General features: G+C 36.2%; 1 protein-coding gene across 19 annotated transcripts in view; it reads right to left on the reverse strand.

Moving 5' to 3' along the window:
- The window catches only part of ppip5k2 (diphosphoinositol pentakisphosphate kinase 2), a 56,413-nt gene extending 35,191 nt beyond the window's left edge, over nucleotides 1-21,222 (reverse strand). For 11 of the 19 annotated variants that reach the window (XM_077243364.1, XM_077243362.1, XM_077243361.1 and 8 more), the window contains exons 1-14: nucleotides 20,888-21,222; nucleotides 16,165-16,225; nucleotides 13,016-13,265; nucleotides 10,901-11,096; nucleotides 7,325-7,415; nucleotides 6,227-6,312; nucleotides 4,713-4,867; nucleotides 3,793-3,894; nucleotides 2,784-2,945; nucleotides 2,080-2,201; nucleotides 1,651-1,752; nucleotides 608-694; nucleotides 399-474; nucleotides 186-295 (exon numbers count right to left, since the gene is read on the reverse strand). In XM_077243364.1, the coding sequence (XP_077099479.1) occupies nucleotides 186-295; nucleotides 399-474; nucleotides 608-694; nucleotides 1,651-1,752; nucleotides 2,080-2,201; nucleotides 2,784-2,945; nucleotides 3,793-3,894; nucleotides 4,713-4,867; nucleotides 6,227-6,312; nucleotides 7,325-7,415; nucleotides 10,901-11,096; nucleotides 13,016-13,180 (1,454 nt within the window). In that variant the 5' untranslated portion in view covers nucleotides 13,181-13,265; nucleotides 16,165-16,225; nucleotides 20,888-21,222. The remainder of the gene's footprint in view (nucleotides 1-185; nucleotides 296-398; nucleotides 475-607; nucleotides 695-1,650; nucleotides 1,753-2,079; nucleotides 2,202-2,783; nucleotides 2,946-3,792; nucleotides 3,895-4,712; nucleotides 4,868-6,226; nucleotides 6,313-7,324; nucleotides 7,416-10,900; nucleotides 11,097-13,015; nucleotides 13,266-16,164; nucleotides 16,226-20,887) is intronic. The other 8 variants (XM_077243354.1, XM_077243363.1, XM_077243355.1 and 5 more) reach the window with 8 other exon arrangements.
- Between the last annotated feature and the right edge of the window lie 501 nt (nucleotides 21,223-21,723).

The following is a 21,723-nucleotide window of genomic DNA, read 5'->3' on the forward strand; positions in this document are numbered from 1 at the left end:
GCATGTTGACATGATATTTAATGAGACGATTCACTCCAAAATAAAAATCCTTTCATCATTTACTCACCCTCATGTCTTTCAAACCATTATGCATTTCGTTCTTGTGTGGAAAACTAACAGACACAATATGTGTCTCGACACCTGTGTTGCTTGGCCCCTAATAATGAACTTACAAGAACACTTACATTTCAAGGACTGTTTTCAGCTGTTCAAGCTTTGCTTTACTCTCCTCAATTTCTGAATCGTTATTTTGGCCCAGTTCCACCAACAGCTGTCTGGCAATGTCCAACACTTCCTGTTCAATTCAATCAAATATAACTTATTATCTTGAAATGAATGCTTTAGATATGAGTGGTGAATACTATTCGTTATTCATTGCTAAATCAAGATTTATTTACTTGGAGTTGCTTTGGCTTTTTCAATTTCAGTTTCCCACTTTTGTAACCTTCACATTTTTCAAAGAGATCAAAAAATCTGAAAGACACAAAAAGGGAAATTAACAAAGGATAGACTTAAGCTGAGCATACCGTTACTTCATATTCTGTTGGAGTTAGTGACAGTTCATGATGAAGATTGTTTACTGACAGTAGATCTAAAATGTTGGTACCTCTGATGTCGAACTTCCATTTTCATCTTCTGTTTTGGAGTTCTGTCACCATGTCGAATCACAGCAATCACACACCTCAACTCCATCCTGAAAGTCACACAGCAGCACTTAAAAGGATATTTGCTTTGAGCTTGTGCAGAAAAAATATATAAATCAATACATTAGCATTGATACAGATTAATGTGTGTTCAAGGAACAATTTCCCAAACAATAAAAATTCGGTCACCATTTTCTCACTGTTATTCTAAATCCATTTAACTGACTTTCTTCTGCTCAACACAAATATCAGCAATTTAATGAATATCAAGTTCGGTGAAATCCAATCAATAGCAGTATATTGTGTGGGTCACTAACACTTCAATCATTTACTCGCCCTCATTTTGATCCAAAACCATAAGACTTTTGTTCATATTTGAAATCTTACATATTTTTTAATGACATCTGAGAGATTTCTGTCTCTCCATTGAAAGTCTATACTACCAAAACTTTGATGCTTTAAAAACGTTCATAAAATGTAAATGAATCGTTTAATCTAAGACACAAATTCTTTGTATGATGAACATACATGTAAACATTGATCCATGCACATTTGATAAGATAAACAGAGGCTTGAGAAGAGCTGGATGGATTACTTTTATGAACTTTTTGAACCGTCAAAGTTTCGGTGAATGGACTTGGTCAATAAAAGGACAGAAATCTCTCAGATTTCATTAAAAATATCTTCATTTGTGTTTCAGAGATGAACGAAAGTCTTAAGGTTTGGATGGGAACGACATGAGAGTGAGTAAATGCGAGCAAGTTTTATTTTTCGGTTGAACTAACTCTACAACAAAGCACCCTTTAATGAAGTTGGTTTTGGTGAAAACAGAAGGAAGTCATATGAGTTTGGGACCCCATGAGGATGATTTAAGGACAATTTCACTTTTGGCAGAACAACTTCTTAAATAACTTCAAAGAAAAAGATTGCATTAGCTGAGATACTGATAGCATTGTTGATGTAATTATCAGGATTGTGATGTTTATATCTGCTTGTAAGGACATACATCGTTCCAGAGGTTGTGGGAACTATGGGAATGTCCTCTGCTTCTAAAGGTATAGACCACGGGATCTGAAACTGTGGAGCCAATTCTCTCATGATGATATTCCTGTTGTGCAAAAGGAAAATAATCATCAGTTGACTCAATTGAGTTTAAACAAATACACTAGTATAAATACCTGCGTTGATAATTCATGAATAGCATATAAAAGCATTCATTGCCATAAATTACCATAGTGTAATCATCTAATTATAAAAAAATTGTTGCAGTTTGTCAAAAAAAAAAAAAAGCTAAAACAAAAACTTTTTTGCATCAGACAATGAAGAAAATAAAAGTTTGTATCTGTGCATCTAATCAACTTGCATTAAAGTATATTAGAAATGAGAAGAGATCTTGTAAATTCCTGGGTGTTATGGATTTGTATGATGTTCTGACCCCAGGATTTTAGCACAGTCATCGTAGTACTTCATGGAGTTCTTGACGAAGCTGAAGCCGTTGACGTCACAGACGTAAGACTGGCCATTGGCTCGGAGCAGGTCGAAGCCACACACCGTTTGCTATGAAGGAGACATTTCCAACACTTCAGTTTACAGTGGTATATCGAAACAATTCATGCATTAGCATTTACATGTCCAGTGTAAATTCCTCTAGTTTGTGGCACACTCAACAAATTTTCACATATTCAAACTTGTATTACGTACGTGTATAAGACACATTTCACACAGGAACACATTCCTTTGATTGGATCAACATTCTGATTAAAAATTTGCTGCTAAAAGCTATGACCGATTGTCCCAGGAGACCGTATATTTATTTAGTATAGCTGTAAGCTAATGCCCAAGATGCATAGTACAGCAAAATAAACCCCTTCAGAGTGATACAAGACCTGAGCACTTTGCCACTGCACATTATCTCTTACATATTTATCATATATACCCATAAAAAACAACCTTTTTGTCGCTTTTAGCAATAGGAATATTATATAGAGAACAGAAAATTACAAGAAACTAATTTCCTGATGATGCACATGAGAAACTGAATTTGTAAATGTAGTCAGTCATGACCAACTTTCAGATATTAGGCTCTAATGACTAAAATAAGTGGCATCGTGACTCAATTATGCATTTTGGAGGATTTACCTTGAAAGCCAAACAGACTTTCCATGCGATGAGTTTCTCTCTGGCGTTGAGGATGACTGGATAGCGGACCTCTTTCCCCTCGCTGTCTCGTTCCACCTTCCCATCCAGAGCAGGAGATTTGCGGGCCTCTGCGTGGGCGTAGTCGGGCCCTACAGTATACACCTGATGCCAACAAACACAGACAAAGCAGAGGAAATAGTGCCGTTTCATTCATCAAGGGATCAGTGTCTATCAGCACAGCTTTTAAGTCGAAAAATTATTTTAATGACTAACCTTTCATTTATTAAAGTATATTAAATGTACTTTAATACTTCTGTTTATTAAAGTATATTTCCTTTATATTTTAAAGATTTATTTTCAGCATTTTTGAGTGTTTATAGAGGTCATTATGGAGAGCAGACAGGAAGTGGGAGAGAGGAGGAAGGGATGGGAAAGTCCCACGAGCACGAACTCAAACTCAAATGTAGCGCAACCACCTACTGGATCTGAATGACTGATCTTTATTGAAGTCAGGCTGACTAGATGAATAAAGGTCAGGGCACACTGTCGTTCTGTAAATACTCAGTGTTAATAAAGTGTACAAGTTCCAGTCACGCCGACCCTTGTCTTTTTCCATCACACCCACATTGAACCCACACTACAAATATTTTCACATAGAAAATAGTTATTTTAAATTGTAATATGACACAATATTACTGTTTTTACTGTATTTTTGATCAAATAAATGCAGCCTGGGTGAGCAGAAGAAAACATTTTAAAAAAAATCTTAATTATTCCAAACTTTTGAATGATATTGTAAGCTCCAGGCAAACACAACTCAAGAGTTTACACATATACCTCACATTTCATGATGTTTTGTGAAAAGAAAAAAAAAACTTTCTTCTTAAGAAATCAAACCATTTTGCTCTGATCACTCAAAATGAACATCGCTAACATGAGAAGCATGTGTGTTAGTCTGAGTTGTGCATGAGCGTCTTTACCCTGTTGGAGATAAGACAGACTGAGATACCTTCACATCAGTTCCATCTGTAGGCATGAACTCCTCATATATGTAGGATCCAGTCTTTCTGACGTTACTCTCAGGAGAATAGACGCTACTTCTGCTGCCAATCTGAAATAGATGTACAGTGATCAGAAATGTGTCCAAGCACACCGCAAGACATTAGGACGAGTTCAGATGAGACTTATTTACAACATGACAATGTGTAGCCGCCGCGCTGGACTACTGTGTCGGCAGAACGGACGCTGGTATGAGCGGCTTTATTTTGTACTGTCGTTTCCCGTTATATTGTCATTTTCTGCTGTTTAACATTTTCCAGCAACACAACCTTATTTCTGCAGTGACTTTCAGCAGTTTCTTAAAACAGCGTCTGCCGTTTATGTTTTACATGGCGTGAGAAAGTCACATAAACCACATAAATCCGAACAGAGCAGTCAGACTGTAACGGATCTCCAGAAATGCGATTTGAATAGGATTTCAAACCACATATGAAGTCCGAAACGGATTTGTAAAAATCGGATTACATGTGATTTAATGCAATTCACACTTGCTATTTCAATCGGAGATGCACAAAAACTGGATTTGGATTGGATTTAGCCTATATCACAACTAAAAGGAGGTCTAAGTCCACTTTAAAGTCAATGCAAATATTTTGGACACTGAAAATGGGTTGAAGCTCTTAATCTGCACTATCAAAGTACATCAGGTAAATTTATTTAATTTTAAAATGTACAAAATTTTCTTAGAGGGGAGGCATACCCCTGAGGTCAGCCCCCCGTAGTCTCTTAAAATCCTTTGGTAAACACTGTATATCCAAAAAAAAAAAAAACATTTAAGTACATTGTTTTCTTCAGCTGGTTTTAAAATACTTTTGCAAAGAATGGAATTTTGTACTGTGGTGTGTTTTTGGGTGTTTAGGTCACACACACCTTGCGGAAGAGCCGCTGGCTGCCTCCTCCTGCAGATGTGGGGTAGTAGATGTACACATTGTGGTCCTCAGCACTAACTGGCTTCTCCACGAAAGGCTTTTGGAAAATCTCCCCATTCACCTCCACATGGTCCTCTCCCTCCACCAGATTACATTCTTAAGAAACATAATAAAGAACTGGTGAAATGGTTTGATGAATGCTACTTTTTGTTCTGTTTGATGCAGGTCTTTTTGAAACAGGAAATTGAGGCAGAACGTATTTTGAGAGTCCAAATGCACATATGATCTCACTGGCAGATTGACAGGGCGATCAGCCAATCACAGCACTACCTCCTCTCTCACATGACTTTACATTTGTATGTTGCTGTTACCACCTCACATTCACAGTACAAGAGTATCTCAAAGAGAACACATGAAGCTCAAGGGACATTTCAGTCCATTTAACTAAACATTGCTTTAAACAATTAATTAACATGGTCTTAATTTGATTAGATCAGAATTTGACATGAGGTCAATTGAAAAATAAATTGAAAAAATTCTCTCAACTAACTCTGTAAATTACATTAGATCAGAATTTGACATGAGGTCAATTGAAAAATAAATTGAAAAAATTCTCTCAACTAATTCTGTAAATTACAAAGTGAACCTGCAACCATTTAAACTATAACTAACAGGTATGGCAGGTTTTCATGAACCCACATGTCTAAATTGAACTCCCTGAAAGAGTTAACAGAGGCTCTGAATAAGTACTGTAAAACAATGAAAGCAACTCACAATAATTCATTACTAGAAAAAGAAATGTGGCATGTTCCTTCATTTTGAGTCAAATAACCTGATGTCTTACTAATTATAAAAATATGTTTCCACTAGCTGCAAAAGTTGAAATATATAAGTATATATTACATACATGCATATACATTGTTATATACTTAATATAGTGTTAAGACGTCACTAACAGGTTAAGTATAACAAATAAATGCTGGGCACTTAGCAATCTGCTCTTCTCGAAAATATGTTTTCTAGTTAACTAATGAGCTATGAACACCAGATAACTTTCCTGAAAGAAATCTAGAGATGATGACATGTTCACCAGCAGTTTTATTCATGCAGTTATTTTTAACCTCATTCCTGAGGTTGAATAATTTCTCTTCTTTTAAGCATGTAACTTTTCATTATTTAACAAACAAAAACATCATGTAGTTAATTTTTCCTCCCAATAAAACTGAAGGAAAAAAGTTTGGAAAGTAATATTTCCCCATAACAGTTTTATTAATATTTTAATATTACTGCTAATATTATAGGCTGTTGTTTCTTTGATTAGTAAGTATTATCCTAATAAATATGGAGACATGAAAATGCACGGAATAAGAGAAATGACAGTTACACACCACAAACTCACGAGGACACACCACTGAGATGTAGCACATCTAAACACATTATCTGTCCACTGGTGCCACAGGCTTATTGTATGTAGTGTAAACTAGGTCAGTGTGAGATTTAAGGGAGTTAACAAACCTTCTGGTCTGGAAGGATCTCTGTTCAGAACTGCAAAGCGAGGCAGTTGTATTCCCTCGGCCTTCAGGATCCGATACACCTCTCTCCTAAACATGAACACATAACATGGATTTTTATTTTGCCATTTAAAATGATAGTTCACCCAAAAAGGAAAATTGTGTCATCATTTACTCTCTCTCATGCCATTCTAACCCCATAAGGCTTTCATCTTCGAAACACAAATAAAGCAATGATTTTTTTTCTCCAGCATGGCTGAGCTTCAATTTACCATATTTGATGTGCTCTATGTATGTGCGTTAATCAATGTTTATGGAAAAGCCTACAATCATATGAATTAGTTTTATAGTGTCTTTATGAAATTTATGGTGCATTGAATTGACCTTCAATGGCAGGACAGAAATCTCTCGAGTATCATTACCAATATCTTCATTTGTGTTTATAAAAAACAAAAGTCTCATGGGTTTGGAATGACATGAGGGAGAGTAAATAAATAAGCGAATTTTCCTTTTTGGGTGAACTGTCCCTTTAAGCTGCTATACTGCCGTAGGCACAGGGCTGCAGTGATCTTGTGTATTAAACACATTAAAATCAGGAGCAATTTGTCGTGTAGATGGCTTAGGAGATGCAAGACATTTCTAAAACAAAATCAGATGAATGCAATGCATGTTTGTGGCTGAATTCTGGCATGCATGCTGAAGGTTGCCATGCTGACCCGGTTAAAATGCTAATATTCAGCAGTTAATAACATTAGCTATTTGTTGAAAGAGTTAACTCAAGACTAAACAGTGTCACAATGAGACTAAATGGTGTCATTATAAATACCTCTCTCAGTTCCTATCTGAAAGTTCAGGTGAAAGTGAAAGTTTTTCCAGTTTTAAAAACATGAAGGCTGGCAATATCTTTTTTTATTGGAGCACATCATGTGTGCTCAAACAATTACTCAAATAATCATTCAAATAATTTTCCCCATTGTTATTATTTCAGTGGAATAGACCATAATCATGTCAGGAATATAAACAACTGTATGATGTTTTCCCCTGAACACGGTTCACTGTACATCACCATTACAGATGTTCTGATGGCAGTCGTGAAGCACACCTGTCCTGAATAAAATACTGAAGATCCAGATCGTTGATGACAAACGGATTCCTCAGCTTCTCATATGCCACAGCCTTATCCAGAGGGAATCCTTTAATAGCAGACAAAAAACAATGAACAAAAGTCTGGGGTCACGCTTCTGATATGTGAAGCGAACATATCAAGAGGAATGAACATATTTACACATGTTCTTGCTTTCAATACAGTAACTGACCGGAACTACTTGTGCATTCGATGGTTGTAACACACACACACACACACCGTCCAGCCAATCAAAATAGAGTATACCGACAGACCATGATATAAATGAGCATGATTGATATTCTACATAACCTTAAAAATTTGATTTTGCAAATATGTGCAAACCTTAAAGTCAGTAAAAATTAAAAGAATTTAAAGGAATTTAAAATGTAATCCATTACACATGTTGTACTTAAAGTAATTAGATACCATATTTTCTAGAATGTAAGTTGTGTTTTTTATTGTCCGGCTTTTATTACAATGTGCCTTATATAACGCAATTACTATGGAAGCATATGGGTAGCAATATTCAATTTGAAATATAATATGCAAAATGACAATGCAATATGTAAAATGGCAATACATTTCTGTATTTAAATTTACATTTTCCATTGCATTTGTGCAAAATGAAAATTCAATTATATAATTTACATTTGCCATTTAATACACTAGTTTTAATATGTAAATTGAATACACATTAACGCTTTATAAGTTGCAAAATTAAAATTACAATGTATTAAAAACATAATTAGATATGTTCAAGCAAAAACTGTAGCAAAATGATCCTTTAAATTTAATTTTTCTTTATTGCATTTACACTTGCGATTGCATTAAAAGTCCTGCAATGAATGTAGCAAAATTGTACCAAAAAATGTGCAAATTGAAAATGCATTCCGACATTTAGAGGCTGTTTACACCTGACCACTTCATGCGTTTTCTGTGATCGGATAACCATCCGATCATGAATACCGTAGACCTGGTGTAAATGCCCTCCGAAACACATTCGAATCCGATCGCTCAAACCACTTCAGGAGGAGGTCTGGGCCGCATTCCAGACGAAACTGGACAAGTGTAAATGCATCTGGTTGGTGAAACCACATATGTAAATTTACTCCTCCTAAAAATGCTAAAAAACAAACATGTGAGAGTGTGTAATGTGTAATGTTATAGCCAGATATGACTGCAACACGCATTACCACAGATAAGAAGCTGAGCATCTATTAATCAAGCAAACGAGCAAACTATCGCAAATTAAATTGAAACTAAGTCGCAGACGCTTAACACACAATCTTCATCTTTAAAAGTAAAGAAACATAATGATCTTACCAGTGCTGTTGCCGCTCTCTCTTATTGCGGTCTTTGATTTTGATTTTAACTGATCATCAATAAAATGCAGCTCATATCTGTTGCTCTCGGTGACGTGAACTCCATTAAATCTGCATATAGCGCGGGAATTGAAGATTGGATTTAAATCCGTTTTGCGAAAAACACATTTATGTGACCAGGTGTAAATGGAATCGTTTTGATAAATCAGAGATCGCTATCTGATCTGAGAAAACGCATACAGTGGCATGATGGCTGCTCTGTCAAGTCTTCGTTTTCGGTTAGTAACCTGGGTGTGCTCTTGATACCAATCTTTCATTTTGAAAGTCACGTATCTAGTATCTGTAAAACCACATTTTTCCATCTTAAAAATATCTAAATTACGTCATAAGCTCTCAATGACAAATGCGGAATAGTTAGTTCATGCGTTCATGACCTCAAGGCTAGATTATTGTAATGCTATTATGGGTGGTTGCCCTGCACGCTTAATAAACAAACTACAGCTGGTCCAAAATGGTTCTTTCCAGAACCAGAAGTTATGACCATATTAGCCCGGTTCTAACAACACTGCATTGGCTCCCTATTAAACATCGTATAAATTTTAAAATATTGCTGATTACTTACAAAACACTAAATGGTTTAGCTCCCCAGTACTTGAACGAGCTCTTAAAGCATTATAGTCCTTCACGTCTATTGCGATCTCAAAATTCCGGCCAGTTGATAATACTAGAATATGAAAATCGACTGCTGGCAGTAGATCCTTTTCCTATTTAGCACCTAAACCCTGGAACAATCTTCCTAACATTGTCTCGGAAGCAGACACAGTCTGTCAGTTCAAATCTAGACTAAAAACACATCTCTTTGACTTAGCATACAAATAACACATAAACTTATATAAGTTATATAAACTAATATAATTCAATGTTAAGCTGCATAGATTAGGTCAGCCGGAACTGGGAACACTTCCTATAAATCCTGATGTACTTGTTATATCATAAGAAGGATGGCGTCTACACTAATATTAGTCTCTATGTTTATCCCGAGGTTTACCACAGTCCGCCGGATGCAGGCCGTATCCGGATCTGATGAAGGACCTGCACCTGGACACGACGACAACGCAGCCCTGAAGTGTCAACTAGCCTCTCCCTTGTGAAGGCCTCCTTCCCTTTACCTCTGTACTGATAAAACTTTGTTGGGATAATTCCAGTTCACGTGGCTACACGGAAGCGATACAAAATTCTGTAATATACATTTCTCAAGGCTTGTACCTTGGAACCTATTTCATGGTTTGCGTTCTTGAGCCACCAGGCACTGTTTTGTGCAAATGAGCAGCCGGATCGCATTAAGGGTTTTCTGTTAGAACGGTGTCGTGTTAGCGGCCCCTAAGTTAATAACTAATGATCTTTACGACGGAAATGAATCAATCTAAACTAATTTTAGCTAGACAATAACTTTTTTTTCTAGAGCTGCTGTAAGGCCAAAACAATCTCTGTTACTTTAATTTCCTATTATCACTCTAAAGCTGCTTTGAAACAATCTATATTGTTAAAAACACTATATACATGAAGGTGACTATTAAAACTAGTTTATTAAATGGCAAATGTAAATTATATCATTTAATTTTCATTGTGTACCAAACGTTGCACAGATGTAATGGAAAATGTTAATTTTAAATACAGAAATGCATTGCCATTTTAAATATTGCATTGTTATTTTGCATATTACATTTCAAATTGAATATTGCTACCCATATGCTTTCATAAATCACCATCAAGCACGCAAAACATGCGCAAAGCATTTTGTCAAATCCGAGGTAAAGCAAATTTGGTAAAGCAAATTTCCCACACTCTGGGTGTTTCAATTTAGCTTGAAATAAATTTGTTTAGGCTTGACATTTAAAAAAAAATGTTTGTAATGAATGCCACTATAATAATTTATGTTTGTTTAATACTTTACACTTACAATTTGCATTCATGTACTGAATAGTTAAATTTAAAGGATTTGTTGTAGAGTGAGGGGAAATAAAATATATGTTTATAGTGTTTATAATGTTTATAAAAGTTTTGTTTTATTAACCAGTAATTTAATTGACATCATTTCTGAACGCAAAAATAAAATGTGACTTATACACTGATGTAAACATCGTAGTCAGATGTGAATTATTTAATGGAAAATACTGTACTAACTATATTTAAAATCTGTTACACCAAAAACAGACATGATGGCACAAACCTTTGGAATGGAAAGAGATGAGGCAATCGCAGAGTGGCCAGTTTTCCACCGGCTCATTCAGAATGACTTCCTCTTCAAGTGTAACCACAGTGATGTATTTGAACAGACACAGTCTCTCCAGGATCTCCTTCATAGGCTTGGACTTTGACTTCTTCGACATGGCACAGATACCCACCACGATCTGTCTCTCTGGGGGCTGCAGATAAAACGCATGCATCTCAAATTATGCTTAAAATAGAAGATCAGTTTTGGCATACCTAGTAAAACTCATGCAAGAAACATTAAAGGGAACTTATTCTAGAATATGTTGTTCTTATCCTTTTGGAATGAACATGTTCAATACAAATACTGAAAAAAAAAAATGAAATACTGAAATAACCAAACAGGATTATAAAATTACAGAAATGACCCAAAACAATATTAAAATCTGAACATTCTGGCTTCATGAAACATAACTAAAAGTAATTAAATTATTTAAATTCATGACATATTGTTTTCCAGATCAAAACTCAAAATTAGTACTTTGCAGGAAGGTATCACTATTTTTGTGTTCGTTTTGTGATATAAACACTAATGTCTATGGTAGCGATCGAAATGGAATAGAATCAAAATCATCTTTTGAAAGTAACTTGATGCTTCAAATAAAGATTGCATCAATAACATCGTCACACCAAGAAAATGGCGACAAGAGACTAAGTGAGTCATTTAATCATTCATTTAAGAGATTCTTTCAAAAACGCTGATTCGTCCAGTAATGAAACTAGTGAAGTATTTATGAGTGAGTCATTGAATTATTCATTCAAACTGATTTTTATTTTAAATTATATATTCAATTAAATTAGATATTTTTCAAATAGACTGCTGCAATCTACATTTTGTCAGAACTTCTAGTAAATTACGTTATCTTGTTTAGATGCATGTTCAGAATCTTGGGCGAAAAATGATCTCCCTTTTTTTTTAAACAACAACAAAACACGTGATTCTCGATTAATCCAGAATTGCACAGCTGTACTAAGGCCTATCAGATGCACAGGATTCATCAATAAGCTGTTTGAGGAGTGACTGCTGGGACAGTTCTGTCTGGGTCGCTTGCACCTCTAATGCACATCTGAACCATTTTCACAGGACACATGATGTGTGTCCCACTACATATTATGTTCTAACATGTAGCTAAAGTTTGCTTTCATCTGACAACTTATAAACTTAAATAAAATTGAAACTCAAAAAGAATTATGATGAGATTAACAGAGATATTAAAGCATCCTGATATTCAATGTACAAACTGTTGCTTAAATGCTTCTCCTCCTCTAGGTGTGCTTATGCTTCCTGTCGGTTGGCCTTTACTACTGATAACGTTGAAAACAACAGGAACTGTAACTTTTTTTATCTAAATGCTCAGATTAAATATTTTACCTATAAAGAATAAGAGGTTAAATAATAACTTTAAAGGAGTCAGATTAACTATGCTGGAGTCTATAAATAACTGATATCGCACGTCATCCTTCATCTGCTTTTTGTTGCTTTAAAATAGCAGTGTAAGCTTAGAGCCTTCCAGTACACACGCTCCCAACCACACTTAATGCTGAGTAAAACATCGGAACATTTTGCATATGGCCAAATAATTTCTTTTGCATTTATGCAAAATACTGGTGTCAAACCTGAGAAGAAAGAAGAACCCACTGCAGTCCTGTGCACGTAATTCAAGTATTTATAATTCATGTGTGTGTGTGGAGGGGGGATGCTGATGTAAATGAGCAAACATGCCCTGTTGATTAATATTTGGATTGAATTACCATACACACGTTTATCTATCAAATCTGAGGTTTCAAAGTGTTTGTGAATCCAGAGGATTTTTTGTTACTCAGAATTTATGAACCCAATGACCCATTTTATTTTATTTTTTTCACACTATGTTCAATGCTTTGAGTTCTCCTTGTTCTACCCACATAATTCCCTTTTGTGTTCTTTCTCCAAAGTTCACACACAGCTGACTGGGAAGAACCAACTACGAAGGTCAGACCAATTGTTCTGATGGTTCTGTGCCGTTGACCAGCAGGAAGACAGGCCAAGAATCTGAAGATCTGTCAGCAAGTAAGGCTTAGAAATCTCACATACCGAATCATATTCTTCATCATCGTCTCGCTCTTCGTCCTCCTCTTCCACGTCCTCGTACAGGCAGTCGTAGCCGAGCACTCTGCCTGGATCCTGCAGCTCGTCCCCCTCTCCATCATCAGCTCCCACGAAGAAGCGCGGGTGATCCAGGTCCTCGTGCACAGACATGTTCCCCACAGACAGCTCTCAGCAGAGGTTAACACCAAGATCCTGCCTCACATGCCTCGTTATCACACTCATCTTCACCGTCTCTCTGTAACACAGCACAAACACACAACACTTACAGGGGCAGTTTTAATGTTTACACACTGTAGAGGTTCCGGGGTGACAACCGCATTTAAATAGGGAAGTGAGTTCGCTATTCTGACTAAAGTAATATTACAGTGACAAGACTCGTTGTGTTCAGCAATTTTAACTAAAGTGTTTTGTTTATGCCTCGAGTCAGTTCGGTAGTTTAACAGCGCAGTGTATCTGTGTTGTACGTCACACGCATCACACACATGACCAGCGTCGGCCAATAGTGAGCCTACGTGTGACGTAGCACTACGCAATCACATTACGTTAACCGACTTTTTCAGCATAAAGCATTTCCATTTATTTCTGGGGTTTTTTATTGACTTGTTTGCTGATTTCTCACAAGATCTGGCAACACGAGTCAGGCTCGTAGCGCTTTCCATGTGATTTCTTGCACCGCACATACAGACAAGAGATACCATTTCTGATGCACGTTAAACTACGTGTTTTAGCGTGCATCAGAGATGTACGTATCTCTCGTCTGTCATTTCTCTCATTGTACGTCATTAACAGCTAGTTTGGTCAGTTGGGTTCTGTACAGGATTTTTTTCATTTTCGGGAGATAATTCTGTTGTAGAATGCGGTTGTCACACCAGTAAATTACTGAACAGAAAAGGATTAAAGTCCCCCTGTGGTAAAAACCAAATTTTTCATATTGTTTATGTCTATGTGGTGTTTTTAATATTCTTTAAGACAAAACATGTGTAAATTCATAAGTCAACAGCATTGCTGAATATTTTCTTCTTAAAACTGCAGTGAACCAAAGACTGTCTCAAAAACATGGTTTGAAACCGCTGGTGTTTCTGACGTCACAAACTACCTTGTAACCAATCAGATCAACGTGTGATCGCCAACGAGTGGATCTCTGAGCTGAGTGAGTGAGTGGAGGCGGGGCTCATTTGCATATTCATAGAACCGCATATACTAAATGAGGCAAGGGTGTTGAGTTACATTACATTCAAGCTATTTTAAGGCATGAAGAATTGTTTTTCAATGAAATTCAAGGAAAAAACGTTTAAATTGACAAGCAAATTTAGTTGCAGTGTATATGTGTCTAAAGAAGCCTCTTGTGCTCAGCATGGATGCATTTAATTGATAAAAATACAGTAAAATATTGTGAAATTCTTACAATTTAAAATAACTGATTTCTGTATGAATATATTTTAAAATGAAATGTATGTTTGGGATGGAAAAGTTTAATTTTAACAATGCTCATACTTTTGGCTATGTACTCTATTTGGTTATTAAAATACGAGCGTCAATGACTATTGTAGTGTCTAGTGTCCACCATGTAGAAAATATATATTTTTATGTATTTTAAAATGTGTACAAACAAAATCTAATTTCAGAAAAATATATAAGTGTACACATCTTATGTCCGCAAACGTTTTTTTTTTTTCAAAATATATTTTTCAAGGTAATATAAGCATTTCCACAAATATTAGAATTAATACAAAGATATTCTTACATGTCTAGGGAGTGAGACCATGTGACACTTTATACCATACCATTACCTTGTCATAAAAGTCAAATTATCTGAAAAAAGTATGATAATTCTGTTGCATTCTACAAAAAAAAAAAAAAAAAATCACAATTGTCTTTTTTATTGACCTTGACAGCCATGCGGCCGTGTTTATCACATTGTATTCAAGTTATTGTAGCACTTTTAAAGTATTATTTGAATATTATTGTTCATCTCCATGTGCTGATCGTGGACCTCAGGAGGAACAGCCATGAGCCATTCACGATCTCTCAGGACCTGAGTGGGACACTCACACAGGCTGTCCTGTTCATCTAGATCTGTCTGGTTCACACCAGGAGATGCCGAGTTCAGACTGCATGATTTTCAAAATAATTGTGTCACTGTTGTTTTCACACTGCGTGACTATCTGGGCTAACATTCAGTTGCTGGTGTTCACACTGCACGATGGATCGGCGACAGGAGGTTTCACACTGCATGACTTTACAAAAGAAATAATCGCTGACAACTTCTCCCTGGTCCGCAAACTACGTTTCACAACCAAACAAACGCGAGAAGTGATAAGGAAATAACGGAAGATCACGCGTGCGTGAGACCGGAGTTCTCGCGCGACACTGAATTTGTAATTAAAAATGATAGCCTACAAGAAGATTGCGATCCAAATTGTCTGTGCGCTGATTTGCAGCGAAAATGAGAAAAATAAACAGTTTATGCTGGAGGAAATGGTTGGGAAGACGAGGGGAGCAAGGACTGTGTTTTGCAAAGAGAGTTGGGGGTAAATAAATAATTTTACAAATGTCCTGCTGTTGCTGCTGGTCATGCAAATGTTTGTGCTTTGTTTCTGTTTGATATAGTAAATATAGGCCTATCTATTAAAATACTGATATTCTGTACTATAACTCCTCCCTGAACATCCTGCTGTCCTGTATCTTGCTCTCTCATTGGCTGTCGGTCATCGCCGATGTAGTTTTCAGTCAGAACACTTTTCACACAGCAGGATTGTGAATCGCCGACAGGTCCAGATATTTAGCATGCCAAATATCTCACAGGCGTCGGTGACTCGTCGGCGATTCTCTCAGATCGCTCATTCACACTGCGTGATTGTCACTCGCGTGAACGAGCACCGATTTGCCTGTGATTTCGGGCATTTGTCTGCGATTTCTCAACCTGTCGGCGAGCCAAAATCGGGGCTAAAATCGTGGAGTCTGAACTCGGCATTAACCGGACAGTCAGGACTGCGGAGAGGATTGTTGTGTGTGTCTTGTTATTATGTGCGTGTACTGGAAGCTTCAATACCGAGGTCAATTCCTTGTGTGTGCAATAAAGCTCTTTCTGATTCTGGTTTTGAATGTGATCGACCCAGAAACCATTGTCTCACCTCTCAGATGTGTCAAAACAATCCCCAGATGACCACAGGTTAAGAGTTAGTATATATTATCCTGCAAAATAAATAAAATTTTAGTTATTTGTTTCTCAAGTAATTAAAAGAAAACTAACTCTCCCCCTTCTATGGTTTTATTTCTTATACAGAATACAAACAAAGATGTTATGAAAATCATTTCAGTAAGTGAATGGCGACTAAAACTTTGATGCTTAGAAGTAATATGGTTTACTTTTACTCTGCCTATATGTGATATTATTTTCTAAAACTGCTGCTGATCTGCAGAGGAAAGAAAGTCATACACATCCAGGATGAGGCATGTGTCAGTAAATCATGAGAGAATTTTCTTTTTCCATATTTAAGGCATGTGTGTATACTGAGCTTGTAGATGACACGAAAGAAAAACTAGGATACACTCACTCGCACGGTGCTCTCATTCCCTGCTGTTGACTACAGTTGTCACATGTACTCTACACATACTGTACGCTAACATATGTGTGTGAAAGCTAAATATACTTCAGGTTTTAGGGGCTTCTTTTAACTTCTGGGTTTAAATACACAAGGTTTGTGAAACCAGATAAAACCACGTCAGACTTTCTCAGAGATGACGAAACTGGATTATTTCACACAATTGGCTCATATTTTCAAAAGTGCAGACACTTCCCAAAAGAAACACACTAATGATTATGAACAGAATGTTTTATGCTGAAGCATATCATGCACTTAGATAAGACAAATATTTGACCTTCTTCACTGCACCCGAACAAAATCTCACGACTAAGAATCAAGGTGAAGTCTGGATCTTTCACGCCTACTGAAAAAGCAAAGCGCAGCAGACAAACAGTCCTTTCACATTTATTAGAAAAGCAAATAAACGTCGGGCTGAAGGAAAAGCTAAATAAGGGCAGCACAACAGAGCACATAACACAAGCACAAACACATATGCCATTTTGGAGACAGGATTTAACGCAGACAACGGCAAAGATTTCACATGACACAACTTTGGATCAACACGCAAAACTTTCACACACTTTCCTAATATTGTAATACTATCCTTATATTATAATCATTGCAAGCACATTTTGTAATTGCTGCTGCACTTTCACTGCTTAACTGAATACATGATGTTAACTGAACACATAAAACATTTTATTTGCTGTGCATTACTTTGACACACTCATCTCTGACTAATAACAGAAAACATAGAAAAAGCATTTTCTGTAAAGCTGTTTTGAAACAATATGTATTGTGAAAAGCGTCATACAAATTAACTGGAATTAAACTAAATATTTCAGGTGCGCTGAAAACAGTAAAAGCTTTTACAATTCTACTTTTACAGAGTGTTTTCTTTTCTTAAATTGAGCGCACTTATTTTATAAAATATATAAAAAATATATACATACATTTTGGCAGCCCTTGCTAGTTGCTATTTTATAAAGGAAAATAATACAAAGAGAATAAATGAGAGATGTAAATGTTTAACTGTGGCAAAAATTTGACTGATTCCGGTATAAATGTAAAATATGAACGGATTAGAAACAAATAGAAAGCAGTATTAAGGTGGATAAATTGTGTGGGCAAAAGAGTCAATGTTTAAGGAATATTTAACTCACTAATCAGGTTATGGCAGTATTTCAAGGTACATGTACATATATAAGTATATACTGTAAATACATGCGTGTACATGTATAACATTGCACATTCTTGTTCCTTATACTTTGAGTTTAAGACGAAATGTAATGATCAAGGTCATTCAAAGTTCCACTTTTAGAGTCATAAATTATAATACGAAGGGTTTAAGTCTCAGTTCTGAATCTTTTTTTAGGTGGTACATAAGCAAAAGTAGTGCTCATTCAGAGTTTTTGTAATGGGGGAAAGAAAGTGCTCATTCTACTGTAATTCTGAGTTTGAGATTCGCTGTTACAGACTTAATACAGATGTAATAAAAGCATAAACATGAACAGTATTTTACAGTAATTATGTTTTATGATTGACATACAGGAGCTTATGCATGTCAACAAGGTCTAAAACTGTGGTTTTCAGCATTCTTCAAAATATCTTCTTTTGTGGTCCACAGAAGAAAGAAAATCATACAGGTTTGGAAATTGGAATAGTATTATGAGGGTGAGTAAATGACAAATTTCCCTACACAAAGAAACTATGCCTAGAAGTGTTAATTATAGATGTTTTTTTTTTCAGGCCATCCTGAGCTGAGATGTTCTAGGGCTGCATGATTAATTGTGATTTAATAGCTATTAAAAATAATGACTTTGCTAAGATTTCATTAAGATAACGATTTCAGCTTCTCTGGATTAATTACAAATAATTGTCGCGATATTGGCCCGCTGGTTATTTGTCCTGAAAATGGTTTGTAAAATTTGTAATTTATTGCATTAGTAAGCAAGCAAGTAAGTAAAGCTTTATTTATACAGCACCTTTTAAAAACAGTCTTTACAAAGTGCTTTACAGAAGAGAAATTCACAGAAAAAATCATACATACACACATAGGAATAAGATAATAAAATGAAATACAATAAATATCAATATCAATAAATATCAATATCAATAAAATATGCATGTGCAAATTTACAGAAAAGAAAAACATGTGTCTTATTTAACTAATATCTAAAATATCATGCATGGAAGAGCATTGGTAACAAGCCTCCACTATCTTTCCTGCTTAGGGTTTCCAAATGTTAAATTAAATCTTCCAAACAGAGCTTTCTCTTAAAAATGTGTGTGTGTGTGTGTGTGTGTGTGTGTGTGTGTGTGTGTGTGTGTGTGTGTGTGTGTGTGTGTGTGTGTGTGCTCATCTGAGGTGAGCGCACGGACAGCTGCGTCTCAGACAGCGTGCAAATATATTGAGTTCACTTTCGAGGCTTGCGCTTAAACAGACAAATACACACAAAACTGATTTTAACATGCCCGTCTTGGCGAGTGTCCTAGTCAGACATAGTCGAGAAAGACAATGCATGTACTGTATTAGTGTACTGGATCAGTGGCAGCTGCCTAATATTCCTGCTGTCTGTGTTTTTAATGTTAAAGGTGCATTGTGTAATATTTCTGAGGATCTATTGACAGAAATGCAATATAAGATCCATAACTATGCTTTCAGTGGTGTATAAAGACCTTACTTAATGAACCATTATATTTGTATTACCTTAGAATGACCAGTTTCTATCTACATACACCGCGGCTCCCCTTACATTGAAATGCGCCGACATGTTTCTACAGTAGCCCTAAACGGACAAACGCGCATCGTTACTATGTTGCTCTTCGTGCAAGGAAGCAAGCTTAGTTCAGCGAATAAAACACTGACACAATGATGAACAAGTAACAAAAATATTCGCAATAACATATAGTTTTACTGAATAATTAAGTAAACATAATATCTTAATTTATCCTTGTAAAGAAACCTCATTGCTGAACTGGCTACTCTCTGCTGTCTCAGACGATGACATTTTCCCGTCGGCCACCGTAACTTTTGTTGGTTGCAATTCGTAACCTCACCACTAGATGCCGCTAAAAATCACACACTGCACCTTTAATCATATAACAAAAGACAAGATCACTCACTGCTCTCGACTGAATAGCTTTTGTAACTTTAATAAGGATAAATATTTAATTTATACAGTCAATTATGCAATGTTATTTTACACTTGATTACTTTATTCAATTTCTTTACATGAAAACTAATGTTAGACCTACCTGAAAAATCTGAGAAGCACAGTTTATTTTTTTTACATCTTTGCTCTACTGTATTTATTTGTGCTGTAGCTTGTAGTTTGATTATTTGCTTTTAGTAGTCCTTTTTTCCCTGAACATTGTACATTGCGAACCGTACTGAAACCACAACCCTAAAAACTAAAGAGTCAGTAATTTGATTGAACGTTACGCCCTTAATAGCCATGATGTTGAATAGTGTAAAAAAATGTAATTAATAACGTCCACATTATTTGTAAACTTGTTTTTCTGTATGTAGAATGTATGTTGTTATTTTATTGTTTTGATTTGTGTTGTTTTTAGCATTTTTGTACAGCACAATGGTCATTGACAGTTTTTTTTATTGTGCTAAATAAATAAATACATAAACAAACTGAACTAAACTATCCAAAAGAAATGCTGAAAACCCTGCCAGTGATCTGAGACATAAACAGAGAGAACTGCCATAATCCTGGGACATCTGTCACTGACACCACCTGTCTGACAACATACACAACACAACACCACATGACATACACAACTCAGCAGCAGACTGGACAGACACCTCTCTCTCTCACACACTCACACACACACACACACACACACACACACACACACACACCGGGGGCAATTCAATTCACCACAAAACAAACAAGTGTCAAACAGCAGCGCAACAGTCAGATGAGCACCATAACGTCTACGGTGTTCATTCATATAAAAGGAAGATATTAAACTTTGTTAAATTGGATATCTGATGGATCAAAGTCAAATCAACACAACAGTTTTAAAGCCAGTGTCATGTGACTGTCAGCATATATCTGTACTAACATGACGAAGAGTTCAAATGCATTAGTATGGCAGTAAGAGTCATGACAGGAGGTCAGTCATGTGCAGTTTGACGTCTCACTTCAACCAGCTAACGTTAACAGCTAATGACTCTTCCTGCAGAAATGTTGTGTCAGACACAACACATGCATGGTGTTAGAGGTGATGAACAGCAAGGAATTTATAATCTTACCTGGTCTAAAAGAGATCGAAGTGAAATCGGAGGCTGTGAGCTGCTCTGTTAGCTATATATCACACACATAGAAACACTGAATGAGGAGAGCTAACATTAGCATAAGTTACATGCTAAAAGCAACAGCAGCAAACATCATCATCCTTCAGCTAACGGGCTCACAGAAATGAGTTCATTCTGGTCTTTTGCGGGCCGCTAAGACTCTCCATTAACGATGTATTACATTCATCTGTGTAAATGTTGTCCGAAGAATTTACTCCAGCTTAAGCTTTAAAAGTAAAAACGCCAAGGGAGGCGGCAGCCGTGATGTCACGTAAAGGAGGAGGAGCTACGGTGACGTTGTCCAATCAACGGCCGCGCTCAAACGGTAACGGGCGTTTTTTAACCGTTTAACCTGATTTGTTTTTAGTTTACCTGGGGCCTGTACCATGATGGTAGTTGAACAAACTCAGGGTTACAGGATTAGTTTAGAGTTGACAAAACCAAACCAATCCAACCAGGCTTTGTTGGTACCATGATACTGATCATCAACTTTCTCTGTCAACTCAGGCTTTGATCCTGAGTTTAGGAGTTTAAGTGTGACATCAGTAGCAATCACATGTTGAAGAAGAGTGAAACTGAGATAAATTTCTCGCGAGAGAAGCAGCGCAATTCACTTATTAAATAAAAGTATTCAAATAGTAAGAATTTAAACAAATTTACACACCAAGAAAATAGCTATCTGAAAGAGGACAACTAAAAGAAAAAGTCTCGCTACTGTATATCAGTGCAAGTAAAAGTTGTGAAGTTATTTTATACAGCCGATAAAGGTATAGAGAGAATTGAACATATAAGCT

This window comes from Siphateles boraxobius, unplaced genomic scaffold (genome assembly GCF_051911475.1).
Source record: "Siphateles boraxobius isolate OS27281-9 unplaced genomic scaffold, OSU_SipBor_1 25, whole genome shotgun sequence".
Lineage (NCBI taxonomy): Eukaryota > Metazoa > Chordata > Actinopteri > Cypriniformes > Leuciscidae > Siphateles > Siphateles boraxobius.